Source organism: Olea europaea, chromosome 12 (genome assembly GCF_002742605.1).
Source record: "Olea europaea var. sylvestris chromosome 12, O_europaea_v1, whole genome shotgun sequence".
In the NCBI taxonomy this organism is placed as follows: domain Eukaryota; kingdom Viridiplantae; phylum Streptophyta; class Magnoliopsida; order Lamiales; family Oleaceae; genus Olea; species Olea europaea.
In genome coordinates, this window is record NC_036248.1 from 1,573,341 (window position 1) to 1,599,628 (window position 26,288).

Here is a 26,288-nt window from a genome sequence, read left to right on the forward strand (position 1 = left end):
TATTCCACTAAGGCAGGTTCAAAGCCAAAAGCTACCTCTCTTGATGCAATAAGTCTTTCGCCTGTACTTTCTGTTCGTGTCTGCATTGCATAGTTATGATAATTTCCATTCATGTGGGGGATTGTTGGAAATGGTGGGTTAATTAGGTTAACTTTGACCACAATTTTAAGTGAGACCTGATGTTCGATGTATCGAAATTAATGTTTAATTAAATTCTACGTTACGAGTAGATGAGTGTAGAATATTTAATTATGAAAAACCACTTCAATATGAATGAGAAATTACAGTTGAAAGTTGGTTAATAAATAAGAGGAATAAATGCGAAAGAATTGGAAAAATATTCCAATCCCACATAGGTTGCAAACACAACCTTGAACCACTTAATAAATTTCAAGTTTGGATATGGGTTTGGGCCCCAAGGGATACCAATAGTATTTGAAAGGGGGGAGTCTTAGACAATGTTTAGACTAATCCAAAGGCCACACGCGTGCGTGCCACCGTCCGATCGGCCGGCCGGGTCGAGTAGTGGATGTGGGTATGGGTCTGTGTTAATATTAATTAAAATTTTTTTTTTGGTTTTATTTTAAATTCAATTAATTCCATCCCTTTGATAGTTTATTAACCGACCCATCAGTTTGCTAAAACTGTGCGTTAAGTGGACGTGAGTGGTGGATGAAAACTGCTCAACCGTCAACTCTCTCCTCTATTTGAATAGTCCTCATGTTTTCAATTTTAAAACACACACAGAAATATCACGAAATCATTCTGCATACATACTCTTCTTCTTTGCAATAGTCTACAGAGAGTACTTCCGTTCTGGTTCGTTGTATTGCAGTCGAAGTGCTGCTTCTACAAGTATCTGATCGTTGTATCTTAGGAGACGCTTTACCACATACCGTAAGCACCGTCCGACGGGGTAAAAACGTTTTAAGGACAAAGAGCCTAGTTCTCAACTCGATCTTCCTCATTCCGAATTCTGGACTTCTTCGTGCTTCTATTTTATTTTGTGCAATTCATTTTCTGAAATGATATTCTATTTTTACTGTTTTGAAATTGTTCATCTGGTTTGGCAAGTTATGGAAAATCTGTTGGGTACAACAAATTCGAAAACAACAATCAACACGGTGTGCCGCCGTGTTCCCGCGATTGAAATGTTATCATCTTCAATTTTTATCAAGGGCGCAATTCCAACAGTAGCCGGTGATCGGAGAAACTGCCCCCAAATTCCTATCATTCGAGCTGGTTCATTAGCCTCCGCTAAATATGATAACGATACCAATGAACACTATTTCTGCAGGAAGTCGGCTAATTACTGGGACAAGTTCTACAAGCGCCATAAGAACAAGGTTTCTTGATTTTTCGGTCTCACTTGAAGCTAATTGGCAGCCCCTCTTTTTTTTTTAAATTTTTTTTTTTTTATAACTTATAGCTCGATATTCAAGCTGAAATTGTTTTCGAAATTGCAACGCAGTTTTTCAAGAACAGGCACTACCTGGAGAAGGACTGGGGCAATTATTTTTCGGTTACGGATGATGATGTTAATGCGAAGGTTCTTTTAGAGGTGAAGATGGTTATTTTACATATTAAACGATACGCTGGTACAAGTTACTGTAGACGGTAGCTGTAGTGTTTGACATAATGTGCCACTGAAATATTGCGATATGTTTGAATAAGCTTAGAGCTACTTTTGAGTAAATTTTTTGTCTGAACACGTTTGATATTTGTTACATTTTTTTATTTTTTATTTTTAAAGATTCTCATTTCAAAAACTTACGTTTCAAAATAGTCTTTACTTATTTTGGGAAAAATACTTTTAGTATTTTACTTTTTTAACCTTAACTGAACATGCTCTTAATTGGTTGCTGAGTGAATTTCAGGTGGGCTGTGGAGCTGGGAACAGTCTCTTTCCCCTCATTGCTGCATATCCTAAACTCTTTGTTCATGCTTGTGATTTTTCCCTCCAGGCTGTAACTCTTGTTAAGGTTTGTGAACTTTTTTTCCACCTTGTCTTCGAGATTAATAATCTCACAACCCCTTAAGCGGAAATGGAAAAAATCAAGATGCTTCAAGGATACGAGAACTTTTGTGTTTGTACACTTGCTGCTTTTCAATTGATTTGTGATTTTTAAGTTTATGCAAATAATAGTTATGCTATTGCAGTCTATCAGCTGATGGGAGTTTCATGCTTAACATTTGGTGTCTGATCGATTGCAGTCGCATTCAAATTTCAGTGAAGCCCAAATAAATGTATTCCTCTGTGATGTTGCAAATGATGACCTCACTGAGAAAGTTCTTCCATCCTCTGTTGATGTTGTTACCTTGGTAAGTTAAATTCATGGGACAAGAGTAAATGTTATTGTTAAAGATCTGGAGGATGTCAGATATTGAAATAATCACAGACAATGAAGGAAATGTCAGGAAGAAATATTATGGAATTATTGTCATGAAAATTATTTTTTTGATAAAGGTGTGACACGTGCACAATTTTATTGAATGGACGGCGGCAAAACTGGGAATCAGTTGTTTTGCCTAGCTCTGATACCGTGCTAAGCATCTCATCTAACAACTTTAGCTATTATAGATGCCCATATATAGTTAATTTAAATGTTGTCTTCAACAGTTGCCTAACTACTTGTTAACTGGTTTTGCAGATTTTTATGTTGTCTGCAGTTTCTCCGAATAAGATGCTTTCAGTGGTACAAAACCTTAAGGATGTACTAAAGGTAGTGTTAATTTTTCAGTTGCATTACTACTATTCTTTTTACTTTTCTCCTTTCATTTCTTGGATGTTCTATTTACATGGAATTATCATCTCATGGATATCTTAATTTGCAGCCAAATGGTCACATTCTTTTCAGAGATTATGCTGTTGGAGATTCTGCTCAAGTTAGTTCCTTCCCATAGGTCCAGATCATTTGTTGACTTAAGATGTAAAAACAATAAAGCAGATGCACTTCTTTTTTCCCAATTCGTGTTCACCTTCTCATAGTAGTTCTATGTTTCCTCTCGACCAAGCAATTAAGATGATGCTTTATCCCAGAGTAAATCCTTTGATATGCATAATTGATTACATTCTTAGCCAACAAAATTCTCAAAGTGATAAGTGAAATTTTTACCAGGGACTGTTTTGATTTGTCAAATATCCCAGATTCAATGGATTCAAGGCCATTTCTTTTGAAGAACTAGTGCAAAAGACGTGTTGATATCCGTTATTAATTGCATCCTGTTATCCATATTTCTTGTCTGTCCCGTCTTTCTTTTCTTTCTATCCGTCTTGCTTCATATTGAGCATGTTTGGCTAAGTTATTTTTTCCTTTTTAAGTAGGCAAAAAGTTATTTGGAAAGTAACTTATTTATTTTTAAATTTGATTTGTAAAAACAGTTATTATTTACTTATATATGTATATATAAACTTGCTATTGAATAGCAAGCTTCATGCCTTCTTGGCATATATCTGAAGAGCAAAATTTTCAGGCGAAATTAGAGAACAAGAACCAGATGATCAGTGATAATTTTTATTTTAGAGGGGATGGCACGGTAAGTATTTGGCAGATTTTGGATTGTGAAATTCATGTTGTTGAGTTACTTGATTAGCCTTAGTTCTGATGGTTTTCTTTAATTTACAGTGCTCGTTTTATTTCTCCGAGGATTTCTTGTCCAGTTTGTTCATAAGAGCTGGCTTTAACATTGTGGATATGAACACATACTGCAGACAAATGGAGAATCGTTTTCATAATATTTCAGTTCAGCGGTATGTCCACTTCTTATGACATTAGAGATCAGTATGTTGTTATATCCAGTTTTATTTATAAGTAAATAAAGTTTTATTCATCAAAGTTGAAAATGAGTATGTTACTTATTTTGATAAGTAAATTTTTTAACTTAAAAATTAAGAAAAAATAAGCATAACTAATATGTTTGGGGGCAAAAAAGTTGCACTTTTTCTCACAAAATTAAATTTTAGCATTTCCCCTTGCTACACCTTCGGTGATGTTATGTACTCTATTGCAAGATAGCCGTTGGATTCGTGCCATTTTCAGCAAGCCATGATCACAAGCTTCCTTATTCCGTTCTTATATGAATGGAGACCAGATTGGCAGCTAGCTAACTACTGAAAGCACGAGGTTATTACAAGTAGTCATTTGTTACATTATTTGGTCGTCACTCCATGTATCATTTGACAAATAATTGATATTTTTTCCTTTGTCCTAGTCGTCGTCTTCGTCGACACGAGCCTGCTTTTTCAGGTGCTTACTCCTGGAACATGCCTAGAATTGGCTCATTTTGCGGTTTCGCGTGAACGAACCTCAGATGGTTCTTTTATTTGTGGTCATTTGTACCCTTGAATGGACTAATTCTTTTTGTAATTCATAATGCAAATTCTCTTGTTTGTTTTGTCTTTTCTAAAATTACCCAAAAGTGTGTTTATACTGACATTATAATTTTACTTATAATCATATTTGTGTAAATTGTAATCGATCTTATGTTTTTTGCATTCTTGTTTTCAATCTTCCATTAATTAATATCTTCTTGTTGATGATAGTTTCCATTCAAACATTTTGTAATGCAGTCAAGAAAATTGTCTTTTAGTGCTTTGCACATTATACGTGGCAGTTGCTTCGTTGTCAAGTTGTCCAATGAAATTTTATTTATTTGATAATGTGATAGTGACACCAATGTATATAGTGCGCTTAGCATCCCTAGTGCTATAGGTGCTTAATGTTTGCTAAATAACATTTTCAAAATTAATTTTTTATTTTACTGAAAAAAAAAGTTAATAATAAAAGTTGACTATAATAAAAAATTTATTATTTATTTGGTTGTTGATACGAAAAATTTAATTTTATGTGTTTAACATACACAATGTATGAATATTAAAATAATTAAAATCAAAGAAGAAAAAGATTCATCCCTTATTTGGTGGGGATTAAAATTAGAATTTTGGTAGATTTTGATAGAAATATTTGAAATGTGTAGTTGAAAGGTTATAGGATTCATAAAAAATGTGATTAATAATAATCAGATTTAAATTGAAATTTGATTTAAATAAATACCAAACAATGGCTTAATTTTGTACTATTAAAACTAAACTAATTTGAAACAAATTGTTCCTAAAAAAATCATTACGACAAAAGTTGTCCATCCAACCTATGTACTTTTAAATTTATTTTATGTCAATTTTTTTTGTTATGTTTAAATAACATTGAACATGATTTCAACTTTCATTTATAAATTCGAACACTCCATATTTAGAGCCTGTATGGGAGTGATTTTGAGAATTGATTTTTTGACCGTTGAAAAAAGTGGGGTTCACCTGTGAGAGAAGAAGTCAAATATGACGACTGAAATAGTAAAATAACGATAAAAAATCAATTTTTTTGGTGAAAAAATCGCTTCCAAACTGGCCCTTACTCAACGATCATGAAACGTGTTTCCTTTCTTCAACTCATCTTGTGGGTAAAAATGATTTCCATTAATTTCACAGGAGTGCCACAATTATAAATACTTGATAAAATGAGTGCAACTCAACCCAAGGTTGGGACCCTAATGGAAAGTAATTTACCATAGATTTCCTTGGGTTTCTTGTCGTTTGCAACGTCGGAGTATAAAAAGGTACCAGTTGCCTTTTTTACACTAATCTTCTCCGTAACTCATCTCTTCAGTTCAGGGTAAGAAATGACATATATGTTTTTTTCTCCAGAATCATCAAATTGTTAATTGTTTTAAACCCTTTTCATTCTTTTCTTTACTTGTAAGTATCTGGCTTTAGTTAGAAATATTCTCTCAAACGGTCCGCTTAGTATTTACGTTTTCTTCTTATTTTCTTCAAGGGTTTTTCTTCTTAGATTTCTTATATATCAGTATTACATGTCAAAGAACTGGTTTTTTTTGGCTTGTTACTGATTCCCTCCCATTTTCGGTGCAATTCATGTTAAAATTTTGAACTGTTTTATCTTTCTTATTGCTGTAGAAATTTTTTAACAGAATACTCTCAGAGTAGGCTGAAGTTTTGCTTACTTTTTGTGTTTTTCCAAAGAAAAAGCTGCAGCTGGATTAAATATATGATGGTAAAGCAGCGATCACATTTGATCTGGTGTTAATCTGCAGTAAGGTTTTTTCTGGAATTTTGGTCGAAGTTCTTTTAGTAATAAATTGTCTATGTTTTTTGGGTATCCAATAAAATTATTTCTTTTTAAGAATAGTGGAAATTTTGTGGAAGGACTTCAAGTGCCTTTTGGCACGGAACTTGATAGAAGTGGACAAAATAATAAACAAGTTTTCATTGTAATTTTCTTCCTTAGGTACTTTCTGATACTAACTTACTGTTCTCAGTAGATATGCCCATCTGATCAACGTTTTTCAGGCATAACAATTGATTAATTTCTTAAGACATGTTTGTAGTGCCCTTTCATGTGTAGATTTTATGTGCACTTGCTGAATTATCGGCTGACCAGGCTTGCCATAATGGTATTCTGTTTTATGCATGTTGAATTTAACTGATGTATTTTTCATTCACACTGATAATAAAATCTCATTACGAGGAATCTGATATGTTTCATGTACCGCTATCTTCAAGAAAAAAATTAGGCATGTCGTCTTGTGGAAATGCCGAAATCGAGTTTCTATAGGACATGGATTTGTATACTGATTGCTTGCCTTAGCTTTCTTCTAATTCTTGAACTATTAATCACATGTTTGTTACGCTGTACTGGATAGAATTGAACATTCCAAACATTGGATAAATGTTTTATGAAGTTTAGTACATATGATGGCTGCTTGGTTGATGCTATTTGTTACAGGAGTTAGAGAGGAGGAAAATTAAGGATATCATCGTGCTCCATACCTAATTCATTATATCGGAAAACATGGATCAAAGTATGTTACCGTGTACAATTACTCGTGTTTTAAACCTCCTCTCCTGGAATGTTTTCTGTTATGCAAATTGGGCATTTATATTGTTAGTTCTGTTACGAGTGTGACCACCACATCAATGGAACTGGCTTGTTTCGACAACATCATTCCAAACCGTGTTTTCTATGTTATTATATTTTTTTCCTTTTAGTACATTTTTTAGATAGTTGCTTGTTTATACAAATTCTATTTTCCTTTTCTTTTTAGATCTCTTTTTCTCATGACGATTACCTTCAAATTGGTAGTCAATTTTGTGCTGTAAGCTCTACCTTCTAGCTAAGTGGCTCAAGGAATTTTAATGAGTACAGGATTTCTAAAAGATGACAATCAGCATCAGAATGAAGATTATGCTTCCATTAGAGGTGTGGAAGACAATCATTTAGGCATCTATGACAAACCACTCCCTTGCTTTGGCTGTGGAATTGGATGGTTTTTGTGAGTTTTGAAATCCTTATGTGCCGTCAACTCCAATTTATTTCCCTTTTTCACATGTATGTATTCTCTGCAGTCTTCTACTCGGGTTTGTATGCCCTTTGTTGTGGTATTATGCCACTATTCTTTACTTCGGAAAGTATTATCACAAAGATCCTAGAGAACGAATGGGGCTTTCTGCAAATGTAATAGCTGTAAGTGCTCCCTTGATGCTTATTTACTTTTGGTGTCATTAGTAGGCAAAAATTTAACGTAAGCACACCAGTCTCTCTCTATCCTATGCTGCCCATCCTGATAGCTTTGACATCTTCTTTTTCATTGTTGTGCAGCGTGGAAAAAAGAAAAAAGGAAATACTTTGCCCAATTTTTTTATTTTTTTATTTTTTCTCTTTGTTACTTAAGCATTGTAGAGTTATAATTTTGTCACCTTTTACAGTTATGGAAACATCTTATTTTCAATAGGAAAACTATTTAGCATGGAGTCTCTGGTGGGAGGCTTTGATGGCGGGCTATTAGTTCAATGGTAGAGGAGCCCCCTGATAATGGTGTCGTGTTAATCTTGTTTGGACAATTTGAGATATTTTGTTGTTTTAACCTTGCTGTAAGTCTATTATCAGCATGTTTGGTAAAGCTTAAAAGTTGCAACTTTTGTGCTAGATTCTTTCATAAATGGAAAATTGCCATTTGCCAATTATATTTTGAATTACTGCTTGTCTATGACATTGTTGTGTAGTTTGGATCTTGCTTCATACAATCTGATTTATCTTGCAGGCTTTGATATTTACTGTGGCAGTGGTGATTACGATTGCTGTTGTTGTCTTCTAAAAGCTCATTGATGCACTTCTGCGTTATCCTTAAAAAAATAATGTGTTTATGCTAATATTTACAAGTTACAAAAGATGGCAACTACTTTAGGCCATCTTTCATGTAGTTTTATAGTCAAAACTCCTAATTGATGATTCTCCGGGAGGTTTCTGCATCACTAAGTACATATGTGTTTTAGTTTACCCAATATCCCCAGGGAAGTAAGGTAGATCCACTAAGACTTGAGTTGGGTTTGAACTCCTCTCCCCTAGTAACATTTTTTCTTATTTTCTAACTTGAATAGATACTCTCATGACATTGGGCGTGTGGTTTTGTCTTGTTCTAGGGAGACAGACTGACATATGGTACGGCTTGGTTTACACCTCTAGAGTGTTGATTTGTAATGAAAGATTCTCAAGTTATGGGTCATTATGAAGGTTATAATCATGTGTCGATTGTGCTAATTTTCTTTCACGAGTTATTTCTTCGTGCAAGAGATTACCCATTTCCTTCAATAATCTTGTTGAAACGTTTGTTTTGGGTCTCCCATGTCGTGGACAAACCTTGGATGTCAACATAATGTAATCCCTATTTTCATTTATTTCGAATAGATTCATCCCCCTTAGGAGCATTTGAATGAATGTTGATGTTTTAGTAACGTTAGTTTGTCTGTACACGCACCTGAGATTCTTCAATTCATAAGTCAACAATCTATCAGGTGCACGTTAATTCATTACTCTCTCTGGGCACATGTAACTGTTGACAAACATATTAGTTCACCTCACGGGACCTCATAAGCAACATTCTAATCGGAAATGAAGTACTAGTCTTGATCACAGAACATTACAGAGCTGAAATTCCTACTGAATGGTAGAAAAAACATGATATTCCAAGTAACATGGGGCTCTACTTGCGAAATCTAGAATGAAATAATACTATACTCCGAAGAACGAACCCCCTGATAATGAACACGAAATCACAGGTTAATGCTAAAGATAAATAGACAATTAAAAACGAGAGCGGCCTGATCAACAACAGCAGTTAGCAGAGTTTGAGGACCATATTCTACATCAGGGTCGAGCTCTCTTGTTGGTGCAAGAAGGACACTTGTAATGCTTGATATGCTCAGCCCTAGCAGGGGTAATCTTCACACACTTGCCATGGAACCACTTCTCACAAATGTCACAGCAGATCCAAAATTCATCTGATGCATAGTTTTCTCCACAGGAGCCACAGAGTGTTTCCCCATGTTCTTCATCTTCTTCCTCATCAAACACTTCTTCTTCTTCATCCTTCGGCTGTGACTTTGGATATTTTTCCGGAGATTCCAATCCCTGCTGCTTGTCATAAAATAATGCCAAGTGACTATATCAACAAGAAGAAGGGGAGGGGGGACGGATGTTTATAACATACGTATATAAAGCATGTTTAGCTAAGCCTTTCCTATAACTTTTTGACAAAAGGGCAATTATCCTGGCCAGCTTCTCATTAAAATCCACTTACATTTTACGATTAGATATACCAAGGTCTGTTATATAAAAGGTGAAAAACACCATTTCCTGGGGACTGATGTATTGCACATGAAACACACTTACCGGCTTAGAGTTTGACTTTGATTTGTTGCTACTGTGGTTGGAGACCGAAGACTTCTCTTTCTGTTGTTTCTTTGCAGCACCAGTCACAACTTCAAATACTGTAGGGAGTTCATTGATCATGTTGAAAAGCCGTTTCCTGGGAAACAAAATTTCAAATTTGATTCATAATTGGAAAATGAGAAAAAAGAACAATGATCTTTGACTAAAATTCAATTGTAATAAGGAAGATGCTTAAACAGTATGTCAAAGGGCTAAAATCATTTGCATCAACTGTGTATGCTTTGATGACTCTGTCTAATGCCCAGAGAAATTATTCATCCCCTCAACCCTTTTTCAAAACTAAAATTATATAAACCTCCTGATTTCCATCCACACAACTATCTTTCATACAACACTTGGAAACATTTTGAACTTGAGGAGCCAACGCATATCGCACAAACAGAATCTAGCTGTGTTTAGAAGTTCAAACCATGAACATGTTTGGCTGAGCATAAAACAAGGTACAGTTTTACGAAACATGTTTAGATAACTTACTTAAATAGAAAAAAGTTACTTTTTTTTTTTTTTTTAAAAGTAGCTTTACTTTGATCTCAAAATAAGTAACTTGCTTATTTACAATTCTCATCAATAACAAAAATATTTAGTTTAAAGGTTAATTATGTATAACTTTTTAAGCTAAACCAAATATTTTCGAAATAAAGACAGCATTTAATATATACCTGTCAGCTTTATCAAAACCAAATCTAGATCCAAAATAAAAGGCAACAGCAAGCAACCAGGCATCACTGTGAACAGCAACCAGAGATAACCAATCCTTCTCTTGCATCCCGTCTCTAGCAAAATTGATCCCTAGAGCAGGCTCAGGGAGTTCTGGAGGTACTTCTTCAGCAGGCAAATTGACCTCCCACTGCTCACTAGGAAGTCCATACAAGCACAAATTCTCCTTCTCTATAAAGCACAAGCAGCACACGTACTTAAAAATAATAATAGCATGGGTGGAAAAAAAGAAAAGATGACAGTTTGCAAAACATAACATAGTTTACAAGTGGAAAGGACTACGACAACATAACTCACCAGCACTTGTGTGACAGATAGAGGAACAAATGAATTTACAATAAAATCACCATGCAAGTATACTTTGGCAAATGTGAATACCATAATGCTAAACATGGATGTTGCAACATCATAACAGATATTAGTTGAATGCAAAGCAATGGGAAAATATCTTATAGGGATCTTATAATGTGAATGGCACAACAAAAAATGGATAATGACTAAACTGAGACTGGATATCAAGTTTACCAATTTTCTAAAATATAAATTTTCCATTAGATACTTATTTGCTTGGAGATGGTTTACTTTTAACCTTCAAGCCTTTGTTAATAATTTTTCACCAGAAGAATACATTGTATTCTGCAGTGGCTTGGGAAAGATTAAAGGGAAGAAATACTAGAAACCTTAAAAATGGAAATATATCCATAAAGAGAAATCATTATCTTGAATCCTTGATAAAAAAAAAAAAATTTTTAAAAAAATAAATTGCTACGAATTAATCTAAAAAACCTTAAAATAATGTTTCAGGTAGAGAAATGCATATCTCAGAAACCAGACCCCATAGAATATGAATGAAGAAGACGTAACATGGGGCTCTACTTGCGAAATCTAGAATGAAATAATACTATACTCCGAAGAACGAACCCCCTGATAATGAACACGAAATCACAGGTTAATGCTAAAGATAAATAGACAATTAAAAACGAGAGCGGCCTGATCAACAACAGCAGTTAGCAGAGTTTGAGGACCATATTCTACATCAGGGTCGAGCTCTCTTGTTGGTGCAAGAAGGACACTTGTAATGCTTGATATGCTCAGCCCTAGCAGGGGTAATCTTCACACACTTGCCATGGAACCACTTCTCACAAATGTCACAGCAGATCCAAAATTCATCTGATGCATAGTTTTCTCCACAGGAGCCACAGAGTGTTTCCCCATGTTCTTCATCTTCTTCCTCATCAAACACTTCTTCTTCTTCATCCTTCGGCTGTGACTTTGGATATTTTTCCGGAGATTCCAATCCCTGCTGCTTGTCATAAAATAATGCCAAGTGACTATATCAACAAGAAGAAGGGGAGGGGGGACGGATGTTTATAACATACGTATATAAAGCATGTTTAGCTAAGCCTTTCCTATAACTTTTTGACAAAAGGGCAATTATCCTGGCCAGCTTCTCATTAAAATCCACTTACATTTTACGATTAGATATACCAAGGTCTGTTATATAAAAGGTGAAAAACACCATTTCCTGGGGACTGATGTATTGCACATGAAACACACTTACCGGCTTAGAGTTTGACTTTGATTTGTTGCTACTGTGGTTGGAGACCGAAGACTTCTCTTTCTGTTGTTTCTTTGCAGCACCAGTCACAACTTCAAATACTGTAGGGAGTTCATTGATCATGTTGAAAAGCCGTTTCCTGGGAAACAAAATTTCAAATTTGATTCATAATTGGAAAATGAGAAAAAAGAACAATGATCTTTGACTAAAATTCAATTGTAATAAGGAAGATGCTTAAACAGTATGTCAAAGGGCTAAAATCATTTGCATCAACTGTGTATGCTTTGATGACTCTGTCTAATGCCCAGAGAAATTATTCATCCCCTCAACCCTTTTTCAAAACTAAAATTATATAAACCTTATGATTTCCATCCACACAACTATCTTTCATACAACACTTGGAAACATTTTGAACTTGAGGAGCCAACGCATAACGCACAAACAGAATCTAGCTGTGTTTAGAAGTTCAAACCATGAACATGTTTGGCTGAGCATAAAACAAGGTACAGTTTTACGAAACATGTTTAGATAACTTACTTAAATAGAAAAAAGTTACTTTTTTTTTTTTTTTTTAAAAGTAGCTTTACTTTGATCTCAAAATAAGTAACTTGCTTATTTACAAGTCTCATCAATAACAAAAATATTTATTTTAAAGGTTAATTATGTATAACTTTTTAAACTAAGCCAAATATTTTCGAAATAAAGACGGCATTTAATATATACCTGTCAGCTTTATCGTAACCAAATCTAGATCCAAAATAAAAGGCAACAGCAAGCAACCAGGCATCACTGTGAACAGCAACCAGAGATAACCAATCCTTCTCTTGCATCCCGTCTCTAGCAAAATTGATCCCTAGAGCAGGCTCAGGGAGTTCTGGAGGTACTTCTTCAGCAGGCAAATTGACCTCCCACTGCTCACTAGGAAGTCCATACAAGCACAAATTCTCCTTCTCTATAAAGCACAAGCAGCACACGTACTTAAAAATAATAATAGCATGGGTGGAAAAAAAGAAAAGATGACAGTTTGCAAAACATAACATAGTTTACAAGTGGAAAGGACTACGACAACATAACTCACCAGCACTTGTGTGACAGATAGAGGAACAAATGAATTTACAATAAAATCACCATGCAAGTATACTTTGGCAAATGTGAATACCATAATGCTAAACATGGATGTTGCAACATCATAACAGATATTAGTTGAATGCAAAGCAATGGGAAAATATCTTATAGGAATCTTATAATGTGAATGGCACAACAAAAAATGGATAATGACTAAACTGAGACTGGATATCAAGTTTACCAATTTTCTAAAATATAAATTTTCCATTAGATACTTATTTGCTTGGAGATGGTTTACTTTTAACCTTCAAGCCTTTGTTAATAATTTTTCACCAGAAGAATACATTGTATTCTGCAGTGGCTTGGGAAAGATTAAAGGGAAGAAATACTAGAAACCTTAAAAATGGAAATATATCCATAAAGAGAAATCATTATCTTGAATCCTTGATAAAAAAAAAAAAATTTTTAAAAAAATAAATTGCTACGAATTAATCTAAAAAACCTTAAAATAATGTTTCAGGTAGAGAAATGCATATCTCAGAAACCAGACCCCATAGAATATGAATGAAGAAGACGGAAGATGAATGAACATGACACCAAAAAGAATGTATTGGGTTTCAGATGAAGAGAAGAGGTTCATGTAGGATCCCTTTCTAACATGTATTAAATGTCCATCCAAGCATGGTAGCAGTGGGAACTTTTCTAGTAGTTCACCTTCTTCCTCTTTTTTTAGTTATACCTTACAGAATGAATTTAATCTCGTTCGTAGGATAGGATCCTATCCCAAATTTTCTTTTGCCAGGCCCATAAAAAATCCAGATATTGAGGAATTGTCCATACATAAATCATAATTAGGGTGTGTTTGATAGGAAGGAAATTCCATAGCAAATGGAATTCGAATTTCAACTTTCCATTTTTTGGGTGTTTGATTGGCAAAAATTCCCTTGGAATTCATTTTCCACATTTTCATGCCACGTAGACATTTTCCATGTTTTGGAGGAAAATGAATTCTCATCAAAATGGTGAGAATTCATTTTTCGGTTTACTGTAGCATTTTTTTTTCGCGTTTATTTATTTTGTTGAAAATTGAAACAAATTTTAAGAATTATTGTAAAAAAATATTTTCCTTTAATTGGCAATTTTCATGTAAAAGAAAGCCAAAAGAACATCATAAGATAAATGATTTTCTTGATTTTTTATTTTTTTATAATGGAAACAAATTTTATCCCCAATACTAGTAAAATCTATTTCTTTAATTGAAAAATTTTCATGTAAAACAAAGTCAAATGAACACAAAAAAACACTTTTATTTCAGCATTTTTCACATGAAAAATTATACCAATCAAACACAATAATTTATGATTCCCAAGAAAACAATTTCTAGGCAATTCAATTCACTGGAATTCGTTTTCTTTCCAACCCAAATTCCATATTTGCAATCAAACGGACCCTTATAGATACGGGCTTTCATACAATGCAAGAAAAAGTTCCTAGATTCATGGAGATATAGAATAGCATACAAGTTATCATGAAGAACCCAACGGGCCTTTTCCCCTCGAATTAGTAGTCTCTCAAAATTCAATTCAAATTAGCCGTATTTTCCTTTCTTCTTCCAACCTTTCGATCTTCCCATCCATTTCATGTGGGTCCTTCTTCCCCGCTAACAGCTCTTCTGCTTAGAAACGAAATGTTCCTAAAAATTCTTGCTCCCATTAGAACTCTAATTCTTTAAAACCCAACAAACATTTTTCCCTCAAATCAGAAAAACAAAGAAGGGATCGCTTGGTGATAAAGGAGGTAGGGGAGATCTTCGATGGATCTCTCTTGTTCCCGTTTTGTTCCCTTCATTTCGGTTGCGCTCGTTGTAGGAATTAACCTAACACCATACGGCACGTGTTGACGATAGCTATGCACCTATACTTGTTGAAGGTGAAGTTGTTTTTTATTTAATTACATGTGGTAAACATATATCTTATTCCAATTTTGTGGAGCTAAAGTGAGACTAGATTGGATCTACACGTCCCTCCTAATAATATCCATAAATGACTTGTTTTTGGTATGATGCTCACCCATTGTGGCACACAACCAGGCTATCTAAAGCTATTGACAAATGAATGTCAGATTCAAGAAAATAAGTGCATGATAAATTGCACGTGTTTGTCACGTAGCTGTAGGGGGTAAAATTAAGCAAGCGTTAATCATCTACAGACAAACACTTCAAACAATCATTAGCGTCAGTATCTTATTTCTATTTTCACTACTACTAAAAGACAATAAGAAGTGCTTTGTTATGCTATAATCATTAAACCAAACAAAAAATGTCTCTATGATGAGAAATTTTGCAGGAACGGAGAGAAAACATAATTTGCACCACTTGGCATTTAATAAAACCAAAAAAATAAAAAATCCAAATACAGAAACATATTAGAAGTTACAAATGATATGATAAATGCAGACCACACCAGCAATTACATCCAACTCTACAGAGAGACATTTGATGGTACAATAGTCAACGGCCGGGAGTCTGCCATTTAAAGCAAGACTATTGATAGGGTTCTATTTCTGTAACACCCCGAAAATTCGTTATACTCGTTAATATTAGAAATTAGGACCTTATAGTGAGAAGTTGAATATCTAAGGACCAAATTGTTTGGTTTATGTAATTTAGGGATCAAATCGTGGACTATTCATAGTCACGGACATAATTGAATTTTTCTAGGATCACTTTCTTTTTTCAAGCCTTTGATTGCCACCATAATTATATTCTTTATATTAATCATATGCTTAATTAGAAAATCAATTGGTTTTTGGAATAATGAATTAGATTAGGTAATTACTATGTGTGTGTGTGTGTGTGTGTGTATAACTAAAATAGTTTAGGTAATTACCATAATTATATGTATGTATATATGTTAAATGTGCAAGATTATAGTAAGAATAATCATAAATGCCATAAACATGGAGCCAATAAGAAAAATTCCATTTTCACAGAAGGAAAGATTCCATTATTCCATCCATGACAATATTAAATTATTTTCACACATACACTCACGGCATTCACCTTTCTCACACAACAAAAGTCATTTCATTTGTCCTACACACAAGAATTCATAAGTGGGCCCTTAATAGTCAAATACTTCACACTCATTTTATCAAATTCCATTCAAATTACAAGGTAAGTGATGTTGTATGTGGTTTATGTGACCTTGTACTTTGTACTTTAAATTTTGAAATTCGTTTTATAGGCCATATATGTTTATGATAAGAGGGTCAGAGTTTAGTAGTGCTACGCATAGGCATTACTACCACCTATGTTCGGAGTAGTTCATGTGTCTCCTATATGTATGATATGAAATCCCGTTTTCCTTAGTTTAAATGCAAATTACTTGTTCACTGCACACACTTATTGAGATTTTCTTAAATCTCACCCTTTAAGCCCCTCCCCCCCGCCCCCCTCCCTTCAGGTAATTAGAGATCAGGAGTTTGGAGCTGGAAATCTATTGGTGGTGGCAGAATCTTTTTATTTTAAAAAGGGGAATTCATATTCTCAAAAGATTTTTAAATAATTGGTTATTGTTTTGGAATAAATGTTCTTTTTATTTTATTTTATCTTGAAAGACATTTTTTATTGATAAATAAATGAATGTTATATTTTTTTCTGTGTTTAATATGTTATTTTCTGATTAAGTAACACTTAGTCCTTTTCAAGAACTTGGGATGTTACAACGATAATCCTTGGTTACCCACCCAAACTGCTAAATCTTCATTTATCGTGGACATTATACTCAACAGTACTAGAACCACAATTGCAAGCATAAATGAAAAAATCCAAAGCGTATTGCGTTGCACACGATTGTTTTGCCCAAAACAGTTAAAGAACTGAAATTCAAATAAAAGCTAGAAGTTATACTTACAACGCATTGGTTACAAATTACAAGAAAATTAGTAAAGATCATAATAGTAGCTCACTATTTCAGTAAAGAATCACCAAAATCAGTCATGTTCCCAAAAATAGTTTAGACTATTTAATAAAATTTAAAACATAGATGCATACTCTGCACCCGTAACTCGCATTTATTTTGGAACCAAATACTTCCAAAAAAATATTAGAAGTTGTAGACAAAAGATGCGACCATAATCATGAAAAACCTATAATTGCAGTCCACACAACGCGTGCAACTTTGACTTTTCAAACAAACCGTTAAAAATTGACACGCCATCTACTCGTATGCTTTTATGGCAGAAGTGTGATGGAGTGCCGCAAATATAGTAGTCCTTGATCACCTAACTAATATGTTACATCCCCAGTGCATCATATATTTAACAAACCTAAAATCACAAATTATGGTTTCAATTTCATCAAATAAAATGAGAAAAATCAAATCAAAACAAGCAAACGAATTAGCAAGACAAAAACTCTGAAGATCAGAAAATCTATACCTTTAATGCATACCCAATTGCACACTTCGTTAAACAAATTTTGAAAAAAAAAATAAAAAAAAATACAGAGAGTCCAAAAAATACAGAGACAGACAATTCAAGAATTCAAACAGGAAAAACCCTAACCAGGATCGCACTGCTGGTAAAAGTCTTCAACTTCTGCAACAGAAAAAGCAAAACAATAAAATCAGGACGATTAAAACAAAAGAAAAACAAAGACAAAGCAAAAACTGAAACATGAAAAAAAAAGGAGTAAAAACCTGTGGTTAGAGCTTTGATAAGGCCATTACGACGACCCTTGAAATCTCCGAAAACTTCTTCAACCGTACGAGGATTAAACTGTCCTCCCTCCATTTTTCAATTTCAACTTCAGAAAAAGAATAATTGGAAAAGGTCAGCAAAAGGCACGAAGTAAATTAAAATATAAGTGATGAGAGGGAAAATGAGGGTTTTAACAGATGGAATTGTCGGGTTATGTAGTGACAGAACGAAGATAAACTTTCGAAGATAGAAAGAGATCCGAAACAAGAATTTTTATAGAGTCCGATAACCCACCCACGCAGTTGCAAGTGTGATTTTGCATTCATACATGTGTGCACATGAAACTACACTTTTGCTCGATGCTCGTACAACAAAAAGGTATGCTCGTACAAAAAAAGAGTCAAGCCCATTAGTTGTCGAGTTTGAAAATTGAATTATTCTTTGTGATAAGGATAGGGGTTCATAGAACCCCATACAGACTACTCACAACAAGAATAATTCTTTAGAACCTCTATCTGTACATCAAGTATAATTCCTCACACCAAGAATAATTCCTCGGAATTCCTTAATAGCTATCCTATATATGTATTGCGTGTATATCATTGTGATCTGGAGCCAAATAGCTAAAAATTAATGCAAATGATATTGAATGAGTTTACTCGAAAAGACTAATCTAATCACTTCAATAGACATCAGTATGAACATTTCTTTAAAAAGGTACACCTCTCGATTACTATCCAATTCTATATATATGCTGATGTGTGCTTAATATTTCTGTTGTGAGGATTATCTACGATTAACGATTCACATAATTGGCCCCATATAGTCTCAATATTAGTAATCGCGGATAGATTTTGTAAGAGTCATTAGCTCTACATTAACTCGTGAGATAATAATAAGATTTTTTCATTTTTGAGATTCAAAGTTCAATTGAATTAGAACTTTCAAAGCATGATAACCTCTATAAATAGGCAACATAGTTTCAAGTACATTCATTTCTTCGTGAAATGCACAAAAATACAAATATAGTATATTATTTAGTACATGGGTCAAGAGTTGAAATCCGAAATATTTTATTATTTTTCTCATCATTATCATAAGATATGGTAAGTGTATAAGTATTTTTTTATGAAATTATATATGCACGTTAGATTTTTGGAACATTGATTATGAGATCTTTTATGTATGTTCTATGTTTGGACCGGAGTATAGTAATGTTACATATGAAAGTTTCATATAACCTATATTTGGTATAGATTTTCATATCTCGCTACATATTTGCTTATGTATAAAGTTTCTTAAATTCTGTACAAATATCAATCCATGTAATTATGTGCTTGTTATGATTTTGTGTCACACCTCCCTTTATCCCCTTTCAAGAAATTGATGGTTCATGACAATAAAGGCATGAAATGGCTGACAAATTGGCAAGTGAAAGAAACTCACCAAACTTATATTTTTTAAGAACTTATTTAATTTTGGTTTGATATACAGATTGATAAACTTCTAGTATTTTATTTTATGTTGACGTCAAAATTTTATGTATTTACTTTTACAATTTCATGATATCATTTAATAAATTTTAAGCTTTTGAAAGTTCAATATGCGATTTTTGTGGCATTCGAATTTTAGCAAAATAAGGGATATCCGACACAAATTAGAACAAAATAACACAACTATCAATAAATATAGCAAATAATCACCAAAAATATGAAAAATTGGGTAAACTGACTTGAAAATTGACTCGAAATTTTTTTTAAAAAAAATTGTTAGTAAAAGAAAAACAAATAGTGTGAATTTGAATTCAAATCTAAATTTTATTTGTGTACTCAATTGTAATGGACGATCGATGAATATGTTTTAGCAATAGTCGTTCAACACTTTAGTCAATTTGAAGGCTTTGCATTTGTGATGATTAATGGGTAGTTGTGTATGGTTTAATTAATAACTGCCTAGTTGAGTTGGATCTAACGTGAAGATATCTTTTAAATTGTGCAATGTTTAGTCTTAGGTTGAATTTATGCTTAGATTTTTTTCGTAACGATTTTACTGTTTGAAACGGTTTACAAATTTTGAAACCTAAATCAAACTACTTTGAAGGTGTTTGGTTTGATTCAGTTTAAAACTAAAAATGTTGACAAATTCACATGTACCCAAAGTCTAAACCAATGACTTCGAAAAAATGATTTAAGCTCTGGTATACGATATTGCGATTTCATTGTTTAGCCTTAGTTATTGTTGACCCCAGAATATGTTGCCAACAGATACCCAACCCACCTGCGTATACGTAAGCCTGGTCCAACATGCTAAGACACGTGGACAGTCTAGAAATAATAGCAAAAGGGAGCGTGGGAGCGACTCAAAGGCGCGGGACGAGAACGTTCAGAATCGGCGAGATGTTTGCATAAAGATTGTACAATAATTACCAATCGATGTTTGTAGAATGCGAGTATGAATTCATGTATGTTGCAAGAGAGTAAAATGTAAAGAATATTGTATTTGTTCTTGTGTTGAATCTTGCATTACCCTTATGAAAGATACATGGGGAGTATTTATAGTATTACAACTTAGATCGTGACCCTTAGTTGGGAGTACACTTGGCCTTATCTCGTAAGTTTACATGTCAAATTATAGGTATCACATTTGACTTCCTAGCCGACTACACATTTATTAGTTCGCGGCTCCGCCACTATATTGACAAGACAAGACGCTTAAACTCTAAGATGGGTGTCCCATCAATCCATTAGAAAGGATCCTTGTGTAAGATCGGATCTTTGGGGAGGAGTGCCGCTTAGAGCCTCAATGCCTCGGATAAGATGGGGCCTCGGCTAGAAGACCACATTGCTATTCACTTCTGCGTCGACACTTGGGCCACGTCATGGGGGTGGTTATAGTATGTTGGTCTTGGCCTAGGGCCTTGGATAAGATGTCACGTGGTTCAGTATAAGTGGGTCTTAGGCCCCAGGAGTTCGGTCAAGTGTGTCAACACGTAATAACAGTCTCCCAAGCCCAAAATATAGTCATTTATGTAATGCGTAGACTTTTAGTGGTGAAGCATGTGGAATTTTTGTACCCTGAATAATAGCCCCCCAAGTCCAAGTATAAATATTTATATCATGGTTGGAGTTGAAGTGTTGGTGTTCGGATTAGCATGTGAGGTTATGAAGTTGTGTTGTCGAGTCGGTCACTGTCGAGGCTTCGGAAGCTGCCGAGGCTTGTGAAGATGCCGAGGCTTGTGAAAATGCTAAGGCTTCTGAAGTTGCCTTGCCAAGGCTTGTGAAGGTGCTGAAATGTGAAGGAGCAGAGGAAGTCGGGGCGGTGAGGGGATCGAACCTGCTGAGACTTGTAAAGCTGAAATGTGACGAAGTAGAGGAAGTCGAGGCAATGGGGAGGATTGAAGATGCCGAGGCTTGTGAAAATGCTGAGGCTTCTGAAGTTGCCAAGGCTTGTGAAGGTGCTGAAATGTGACGAAGCGGAGGAAGCCAGGACGGTTAGGGTATCGAACCTATCGAGGCTTGTGAAGCTAAAATGTGACGAAGTAGAGGAAGCTGAGATGGTGAGTGAAGTATTGATTGTCTTCGATGTTCGTACTAATGATTTGATATTTTGTGCAAGTTACCAAGAAAAGGCAGTCGAGCTGTTGCTACTTCCAAGGCACGTACGGCTGCTGCATTAAATGTGCAATGATGCCTATAGCTAGGGCTTCTAAAAGGGGACGCGTTTGGGGAGGTGCGTGAGGAGCACGTTTGAATCTGAGGCGTAGGTTTCAAAACGATTTGAATTCTACACTTCGGATTTAACCTACGATTGGAGGGCTGAGATTTCATGGTGCCTTCATCCGAGGGCTGGGGTTCGTCTTGGCTTCCTATAAAAGGCCAAAGCTTTGCATTGTGAACCCTTCTTCACTTTAAACTTCTGTGTTCTCAGAATCTTCTTAAGCTTTCGGCGTCGAAAGTCTTGCTCTGATTTCAAACTCCGACGTGTCGGAGTTCGTCGTTTGTTAGTTGTTTCTGTAGGTGTTCCTTGCAAGAATAATTTCTTTTGCAATCTTTGTCGATTTTCCAAATTTTGTAATATGGAGTCTAGTTCGGGTAGGGAATTGATGACCATAGCTAGGTTGGGTGAGGGGGCTATTTTGAGTGGGGGCTCCGAGGTGGAGTATTATGCCATGGCTGAGGAGCCTATAGATTATGAGGAAGAATGGGGGCTGCTAGAATACCATCAAACATAACCTTGAAGAAGTTGGAGGAAATTAGGGAGAAATATTGTGTCCCTCATTGTGTGGAGATGCTAGTTCCCGAGGCCCATGAAAGGGCTTGTTTTCTGAGGCCTGGATGTGTGGCTGTAAGTGAATACCTATTCAAAACAGGTATGCGTCTTCCTCTGCACCCCTTTTTTAGGGTTGTGCTTAGGAATTTTATGTTGTCACTGACCCAAGTTCTACCGAATGGGTAGAGCCAGCTAGTGAGGTCATACTTCTTATGGAAAGAAGTGTCGTTAGGGAAAAACATGTCTCTGCACGTCTTTCAGACCCTTTTTTAGCCTCGCGTCGTAGGTAAAGACGAGTCGAGGGGGTGGTATTACATCACACCCTGGGGGCTCATGCACCCTTTGTGGTGGGGCTGCCTTCTTCCATCAAGGGATGGAAGGAGTCCTGGTTATGGGTTCGGAGAAAGTGGCAAGTGGTTGAGGGGAACAAGGCCGCAACTTGCACAGTACCGACCCAGTACTACGAAGCTCGTGAGTGTCAAAGCTTGAGATGTTTACATTTTGCTAAGTTTCTCAATTTTTTGTTAACTGTTGCCACTTATTTTGTAAATTCCAGTACGCGGTTTGAGCTCAGCAAGGGGAAGTTCGAGGTCATCGGGAAGATATATAAGAGGCCTTTGAAACTTCGCCACTTCAACCACCTCATTGACCGAAGCCGATACTTCGTGGATTTCGAACTGATGGCCTCCAAGGGTAAGAAATGCATCCAATTGATCAAATTTGTACTTGTTTGATACAGTACTGACCTATTGTGTCTTCGCAGATAAATTCAAGAAAAGAGAGTACCCTGTCCCAGACATGGCTTCAATTCTAAGGAGCGAAAGTCGAGCTCTAGTGTGGCGAAGGAGGTTAGAAGTTAGCTGAAGAGGTTGTCAAAGGATGACACTTCTAGGGGGTCAAGAGAGGAGGCCTCCCAAAGAGTTGAAAAAGGCTAAGGAGCCTCGGGGTAAGGAGAAGGTCCCCGAAGACTCCCATAAGAAGAGAAGGTTGGTTAACGTTACCAGTTCTTCCAAAAAGTTTGGGACATCAATTTTCCATTCGAGCAAGGATGCCCCTCCTCAGTCGAAACTGCTAGACTCTGCTATGAAGGCAGTGAAAGTCGAAATGGTGAGGACTGCTGAGGCTAAGGAGGCCAGGGAGGAAGCTGCTAGGAGGATAGCAGCAGAAGCCGATGAGGAAGCGGCTAAGGAGAGGCCAGCTAGGACTCAAGGGAAGTCTCCTAATTTTCTGATGGGGCATGATGAGGTGCTGGCACCGACTTTGTTGGACGCACTGCTTGCTGAGGTTCGTGATGCCACTGAAAGTTTTTTTAAGTTCTAGATCGATCGATGGCAGATGCATGCCACAAGCTGCGACGTGGTGGATCTCACCCGGGCCTTGGTTAGCCAAAGTGTGAGAACTTTGGGCCTCGCACTTGAGTGCAGGAAGCATAGCGTAGTTTACTTTTAGTTTATTCCAATGTAATGGTCTTGGGCCCTCCTCTTGTAACATTCTTAGTATTAATGAAAGCTATTTAGTAACATGCTGTTTTCTTTTCAATATCAAGTACATGGACCTCAGTAAATAAACATATATAAGTTTGAGTTAATAATCCGAACTTGACATAACTTCCATCACTTGAAATAACCAAGCTTAAGGAGGAGTTAATAATCAAGCTGTATAAATGATGACCTAATGGGTTGCATTCAGGTTCCTTCACTTGAAATAAACCATGATGTCCAAGTTGAATGAGGTATTCAATGTAAATTGATGTTGGATGAGATGTGATGGTGAATGAGATGTGCACGTCGAGGCATGTGGAGTAAGCCTCAGATTTCAGGCGAGATGACCCCAAAGTTGGGGATCAGCACCTTTCGTCCGAGGCTCCCACGCTTCCCTACATGATAGATGGTGCACTCGTGTAGGGACTTTTCCCTTCGGCATTTAGCCTCACCAAAGGGAGACATGTGGAGTGAGTCTCGGAGTTCAGACGAGGTGACCTTTGAGTTGGGGATCAGGACCTTTCCTCCGAGGCTCCCACGCTTCCCTACATGGTGGATGGTACAACCATGTAGAGTCTTCTCCCTTTGGCGTTTAGCCTCGCCAAAGGGAGACATGTGGAGTAAGCCTCGGAGTTCAGGCGAGGTGACCCAAGAGTTGGAGATCAGGACCTCTCCTTCGAGGGCCCCACGCTTCCCTACATGGTGTATGGTGCAGCCATGTAGAGGTTTCTCCCTTTGGCGTTTAGCCTCGCCAAAAGGAGGCACGTGGGGTGAGCCTCGAAGTTCAGACTAGGTGACCCCAGATTTGGGGATCAGGACCTCTCCTCCAGCTCCCACACTTAAAAGTCGTAACTAAATTTAATTTCTTTTTATTGAAGCTAAAAATCAAGTACATAAGCTGGGAAAGATTCTCTAGCGATGTAGTATATTCATTGGTAGTAAATTCTGAGATGATCAATGTCTCATGGACGAAGCTGTGCCTTGCCATCTGTTCACGAAATAATTCTTTCGATTTAAAACTACCGCAAGTGTACAGTTCGTAACAAGTAATAGAGTGAATTTTTTAAAAGTCCGAATATCGTCCCTCAGAGATTGAGTAGTTCAATTCTATGTAACCTAGCCTTAACCGAATCTAATTGAGTGAAAATATGGTCTAAATGCAAAAAGCCCTAATTTCAATTAAGAAACCCTAATTTCAACTAAAAACCCTAATTTCTATTGAAAACCCTAATTTCGAAATTTTTCTAATTAAATGATTCAAACACTCAAGTAAGTGAAATTAAGCAAGTTTAAAAGCTAATTTATTAAAATGAATCAAACTAAACTCACTAGGATCATGAATCCCCAATTGAAGTTATAAAAACCCTAATTTCATAAAATTAATGATTCGATGAAAATTTGTCAATTCAATGTTCCTAATTCTATTCAATATACTCTCTCAATATATATTAGACCTATTCTTGCACACCATCAGCCTATATCTATGGATGATGCAAACATACAAGAATGCATGTAGTTTTGTGAACAATTTAAGAATTGCATAAAGCATAGGGTTATAACTCTATCCCCTATCGGACCCTATGTTAATTTACACCTTATCGAACCTATTCCACTTCTCTCGAATGTAAGAAATAATTCATCAACACTCACACAATCATTGGCCACTAATTGCGGAAGAAAATTAATGCATGTAAATCAATCAAATTATCCAAACGAATCTTTATATTAAATTCATGAAATATAGAATTAAAATAACAAACAACGGTTCATCGATCACCTAGTAATTGAAAACCTAGCCTAGAAGACTCATAATTACAGAAAACAAAACGAAATTAATGAATAGAAAGAAGAACACCCGTATGAAAGTTCTTGAAATCTGAAATCTTGAATAAAACCTTGAAAACCCCTTTGAATCCTTGTGAAATTGGCTTCAAGTTCGTGTTCCTTGCCTCCAAAAGTTGTATTCTTCTTTTCCCAAGACGTTCTACCCTAATTTTGATGAATTTTGGCTTTTATATCATGTCCTCACGGAGCCCCGAAAGATTTCAATTAAAAACGGAAGTTCAGATTTTTTTTTTCGAAAATGAGGCCATGCGGCCGCATGGTTCAATTTTTCTCCTCAATGAAAACCCTGCACCACCATGTGCGGCCACATGGTGTTGTTGCATGCGGCCGCATGGTTGTAAAGTTACAACCTTGTCATTTTGGTCCCTAAACTCCGTTTTCTCTTTTATTTATTTCCTTTGTTCCATTATCAAATATTGACTCCTAATTGATGTTTGGGTCAATCAATTCCTTGATCATTTGCTCGGCTCATCTTTTGATTAATTGCAATTTAGTCCTTCATCTTTCACTTTTCTTTAATTCAGTCCAATGTTACTTCTTTCTTCCTCCAATCGTCTTGTATCGTCCTCAATCTCATACTTGGTATATTTTCATTCTAATTCTGCACTTTAGATCAACTTTCCAATATTTGGACCTTTGGTCCCCGAACTATCGCTTTGTTCCATTTTGGTCCTTTTTCGGCTCTTTTCTTCTGAATTCCATCTTTTCCATAGAGACACCTACATTGCATGAATTTAACGAGATTAAGTCACAATTCAACTACTTTGTCCATGTTTAAATCATGTTTGTGAGCTAAATAAGTGTGTAAAAACACACTTATCGAATCCCCCAAACTTAAACTATTGTTTG

General features: G+C 35.7%; 4 protein-coding genes across 21 annotated transcripts; 2 read left to right on the forward strand and 2 right to left on the reverse strand.

Annotated features, from left to right (window-relative positions):
* The first annotated feature begins 967 nt into the window (after nt 1-967).
* Nucleotides 968-4,477, forward strand: LOC111405116 (uncharacterized methyltransferase C3H7.11-like). 3 transcript variants are annotated; one of them, XR_002704729.1, is made up of 10 exons: nt 977-1,346; nt 1,472-1,561; nt 1,878-1,982; nt 2,215-2,322; nt 2,652-2,723; nt 2,836-2,886; nt 3,475-3,537; nt 3,627-3,751; nt 4,017-4,124; nt 4,213-4,477. XR_002704729.1 is itself a non-coding variant. In XM_023033843.1 (9 exons), the coding sequence occupies exons 1-9, from the start codon at nt 1,026-1,028 to the stop codon at nt 4,014-4,016; spliced, it is 939 nt and encodes a 312-aa protein (XP_022889611.1). In that variant the 5' UTR covers nt 968-1,025; the 3' UTR covers nt 4,017-4,121. The 3 variants fall into 3 exon arrangements, 2 of the variants coding, with proteins under 2 accessions (XP_022889611.1, XP_022889610.1); XM_023033843.1 differs by lacking the exon at nt 4,213-4,477 and having other exon boundaries at nt 968-1,346; nt 4,013-4,121; XM_023033842.1 differs by having other exon boundaries at nt 976-1,346; nt 4,017-4,477.
* A 1,062-nt stretch (nt 4,478-5,539) lies between these two features.
* Nucleotides 5,540-8,681, forward strand: LOC111405120 (60S ribosomal protein L18a-like protein). Of its 13 annotated transcripts, none has more exons than XM_023033855.1 (6): nt 5,556-5,669; nt 6,038-6,112; nt 6,801-6,876; nt 7,221-7,347; nt 7,421-7,538; nt 7,674-7,774. In XM_023033855.1, exons 3-6 carry the CDS (start codon nt 6,867-6,869, stop codon nt 7,743-7,745), a joined length of 327 nt encoding a protein of 108 aa, XP_022889623.1. In that variant the 5' UTR covers nt 5,556-5,669; nt 6,038-6,112; nt 6,801-6,866; the 3' UTR covers nt 7,746-7,774. The 13 variants fall into 13 exon arrangements, 12 of the variants coding, with proteins under 12 accessions (XP_022889624.1, XP_022889628.1, XP_022889625.1 ...); XM_023033853.1 differs by having other exon boundaries at nt 6,038-6,107; XM_023033856.1 differs by lacking the exon at nt 6,038-6,112 and having other exon boundaries at nt 5,540-5,669.
* A 179-nt stretch (nt 8,682-8,860) lies between these two features.
* Nucleotides 8,861-11,246, reverse strand: LOC111405119 (PHD finger protein ALFIN-LIKE 4-like). 2 transcript variants are annotated; one of them, XM_023033848.1, is made up of 3 exons: nt 10,463-11,246; nt 9,744-9,879; nt 8,861-9,482 (listed from the first exon to the last, which is right to left on the reverse strand). In XM_023033848.1, the coding sequence occupies exons 1-3, from the start codon at nt 10,777-10,779 to the stop codon at nt 9,219-9,221; spliced, it is 717 nt and encodes a 238-aa protein (XP_022889616.1). In that variant the 5' UTR covers nt 10,780-11,246; the 3' UTR covers nt 8,861-9,218. The 2 variants fall into 2 exon arrangements, with proteins under 2 accessions (XP_022889616.1, XP_022889615.1); XM_023033847.1 differs by having other exon boundaries at nt 8,861-9,485; nt 10,463-10,958.
* Nucleotides 11,247-11,385: 139 nt separating this feature from the next.
* Nucleotides 11,386-18,230, reverse strand: LOC111405117 (PHD finger protein ALFIN-LIKE 4-like). Of its 3 annotated transcripts, XM_023033845.1 has the most exons (6): nt 18,139-18,230; nt 17,844-17,950; nt 17,710-17,742; nt 12,802-13,030; nt 12,082-12,217; nt 11,386-11,823 (listed from the first exon to the last, which is right to left on the reverse strand). In XM_023033845.1, exons 2-6 carry the CDS (start codon nt 17,935-17,937, stop codon nt 11,557-11,559), a joined length of 759 nt encoding a protein of 252 aa, XP_022889613.1. In that variant the 5' UTR covers nt 17,938-17,950; nt 18,139-18,230; the 3' UTR covers nt 11,386-11,556. The 3 variants fall into 3 exon arrangements, with proteins under 3 accessions (XP_022889613.1, XP_022889614.1, XP_022889612.1); XM_023033846.1 differs by lacking the exon at nt 18,139-18,230 and having other exon boundaries at nt 11,386-11,820; nt 17,844-18,132; XM_023033844.1 differs by lacking the exon at nt 18,139-18,230 and having other exon boundaries at nt 17,844-18,132.
* Nucleotides 18,231-26,288: the final 8,058 nt, after the last annotated feature.

Excerpts from the sequence above, each read along its gene's own strand:
- LOC111405116 (XM_023033842.1), top strand. The coding sequence starts at position 1,026 with ATGATATTCTATTTTTACTGTTTTGAAATTGTTCATCTGGTTTGGCAA. Across the intron at positions 2,323-2,651 it reads CTGTTGATGTTGTTACCTTG|ATTTTTATGTTGTCTGCAGT; the intron begins GTAAGTTAAATT and ends CTGGTTTTGCAG. Across the intron at positions 3,752-4,016 it reads CATAATATTTCAGTTCAGCG|CCGTTGGATTCGTGCCATTT; the intron begins GTATGTCCACTT and ends ATTGCAAGATAG.
- LOC111405120 (XM_023033856.1), top strand. Across the intron at positions 7,348-7,420 it reads TGTGGAATTGGATGGTTTTT|TCTTCTACTCGGGTTTGTAT; the intron begins GTGAGTTTTGAA and ends TATTCTCTGCAG. Across the intron at positions 7,539-7,673 it reads TTTCTGCAAATGTAATAGCT|CGTGGAAAAAAGAAAAAAGG; the intron begins GTAAGTGCTCCC and ends ATTGTTGTGCAG.
- LOC111405119 (XM_023033847.1), bottom strand. The coding sequence starts at position 10,779 with ATGTTATGTTTTGCAAACTGTCATCTTTTCTTTTTTTCCACCCATGCT. Across the intron at positions 9,880-10,462 it reads GGTTTTGATAAAGCTGACAG|GAAACGGCTTTTCAACATGA; the intron begins GTATATATTAAA and ends TTTGTTTCCCAG. Across the intron at positions 9,486-9,743 it reads CAAAGTCAAACTCTAAGCCG|CAGGGATTGGAATCTCCGGA; the intron begins GTAAGTGTGTTT and ends TATGACAAGCAG.
- LOC111405117 (XM_023033845.1), bottom strand. The coding sequence starts at position 17,937 with ATGGAGGGAGGACAGTTTAATCCTCGTACGGTTGAAGAAGTTTTCGGA. Across the intron at positions 13,031-17,709 it reads TTACCAGCAGTGCGATCCTG|AGAAGGAGAATTTGTGCTTG; the intron begins GTTAGGGTTTTT and ends TGTGCTTTATAG. Across the intron at positions 12,218-12,801 it reads GGTTACGATAAAGCTGACAG|GAAACGGCTTTTCAACATGA; the intron begins GTATATATTAAA and ends TTTGTTTCCCAG.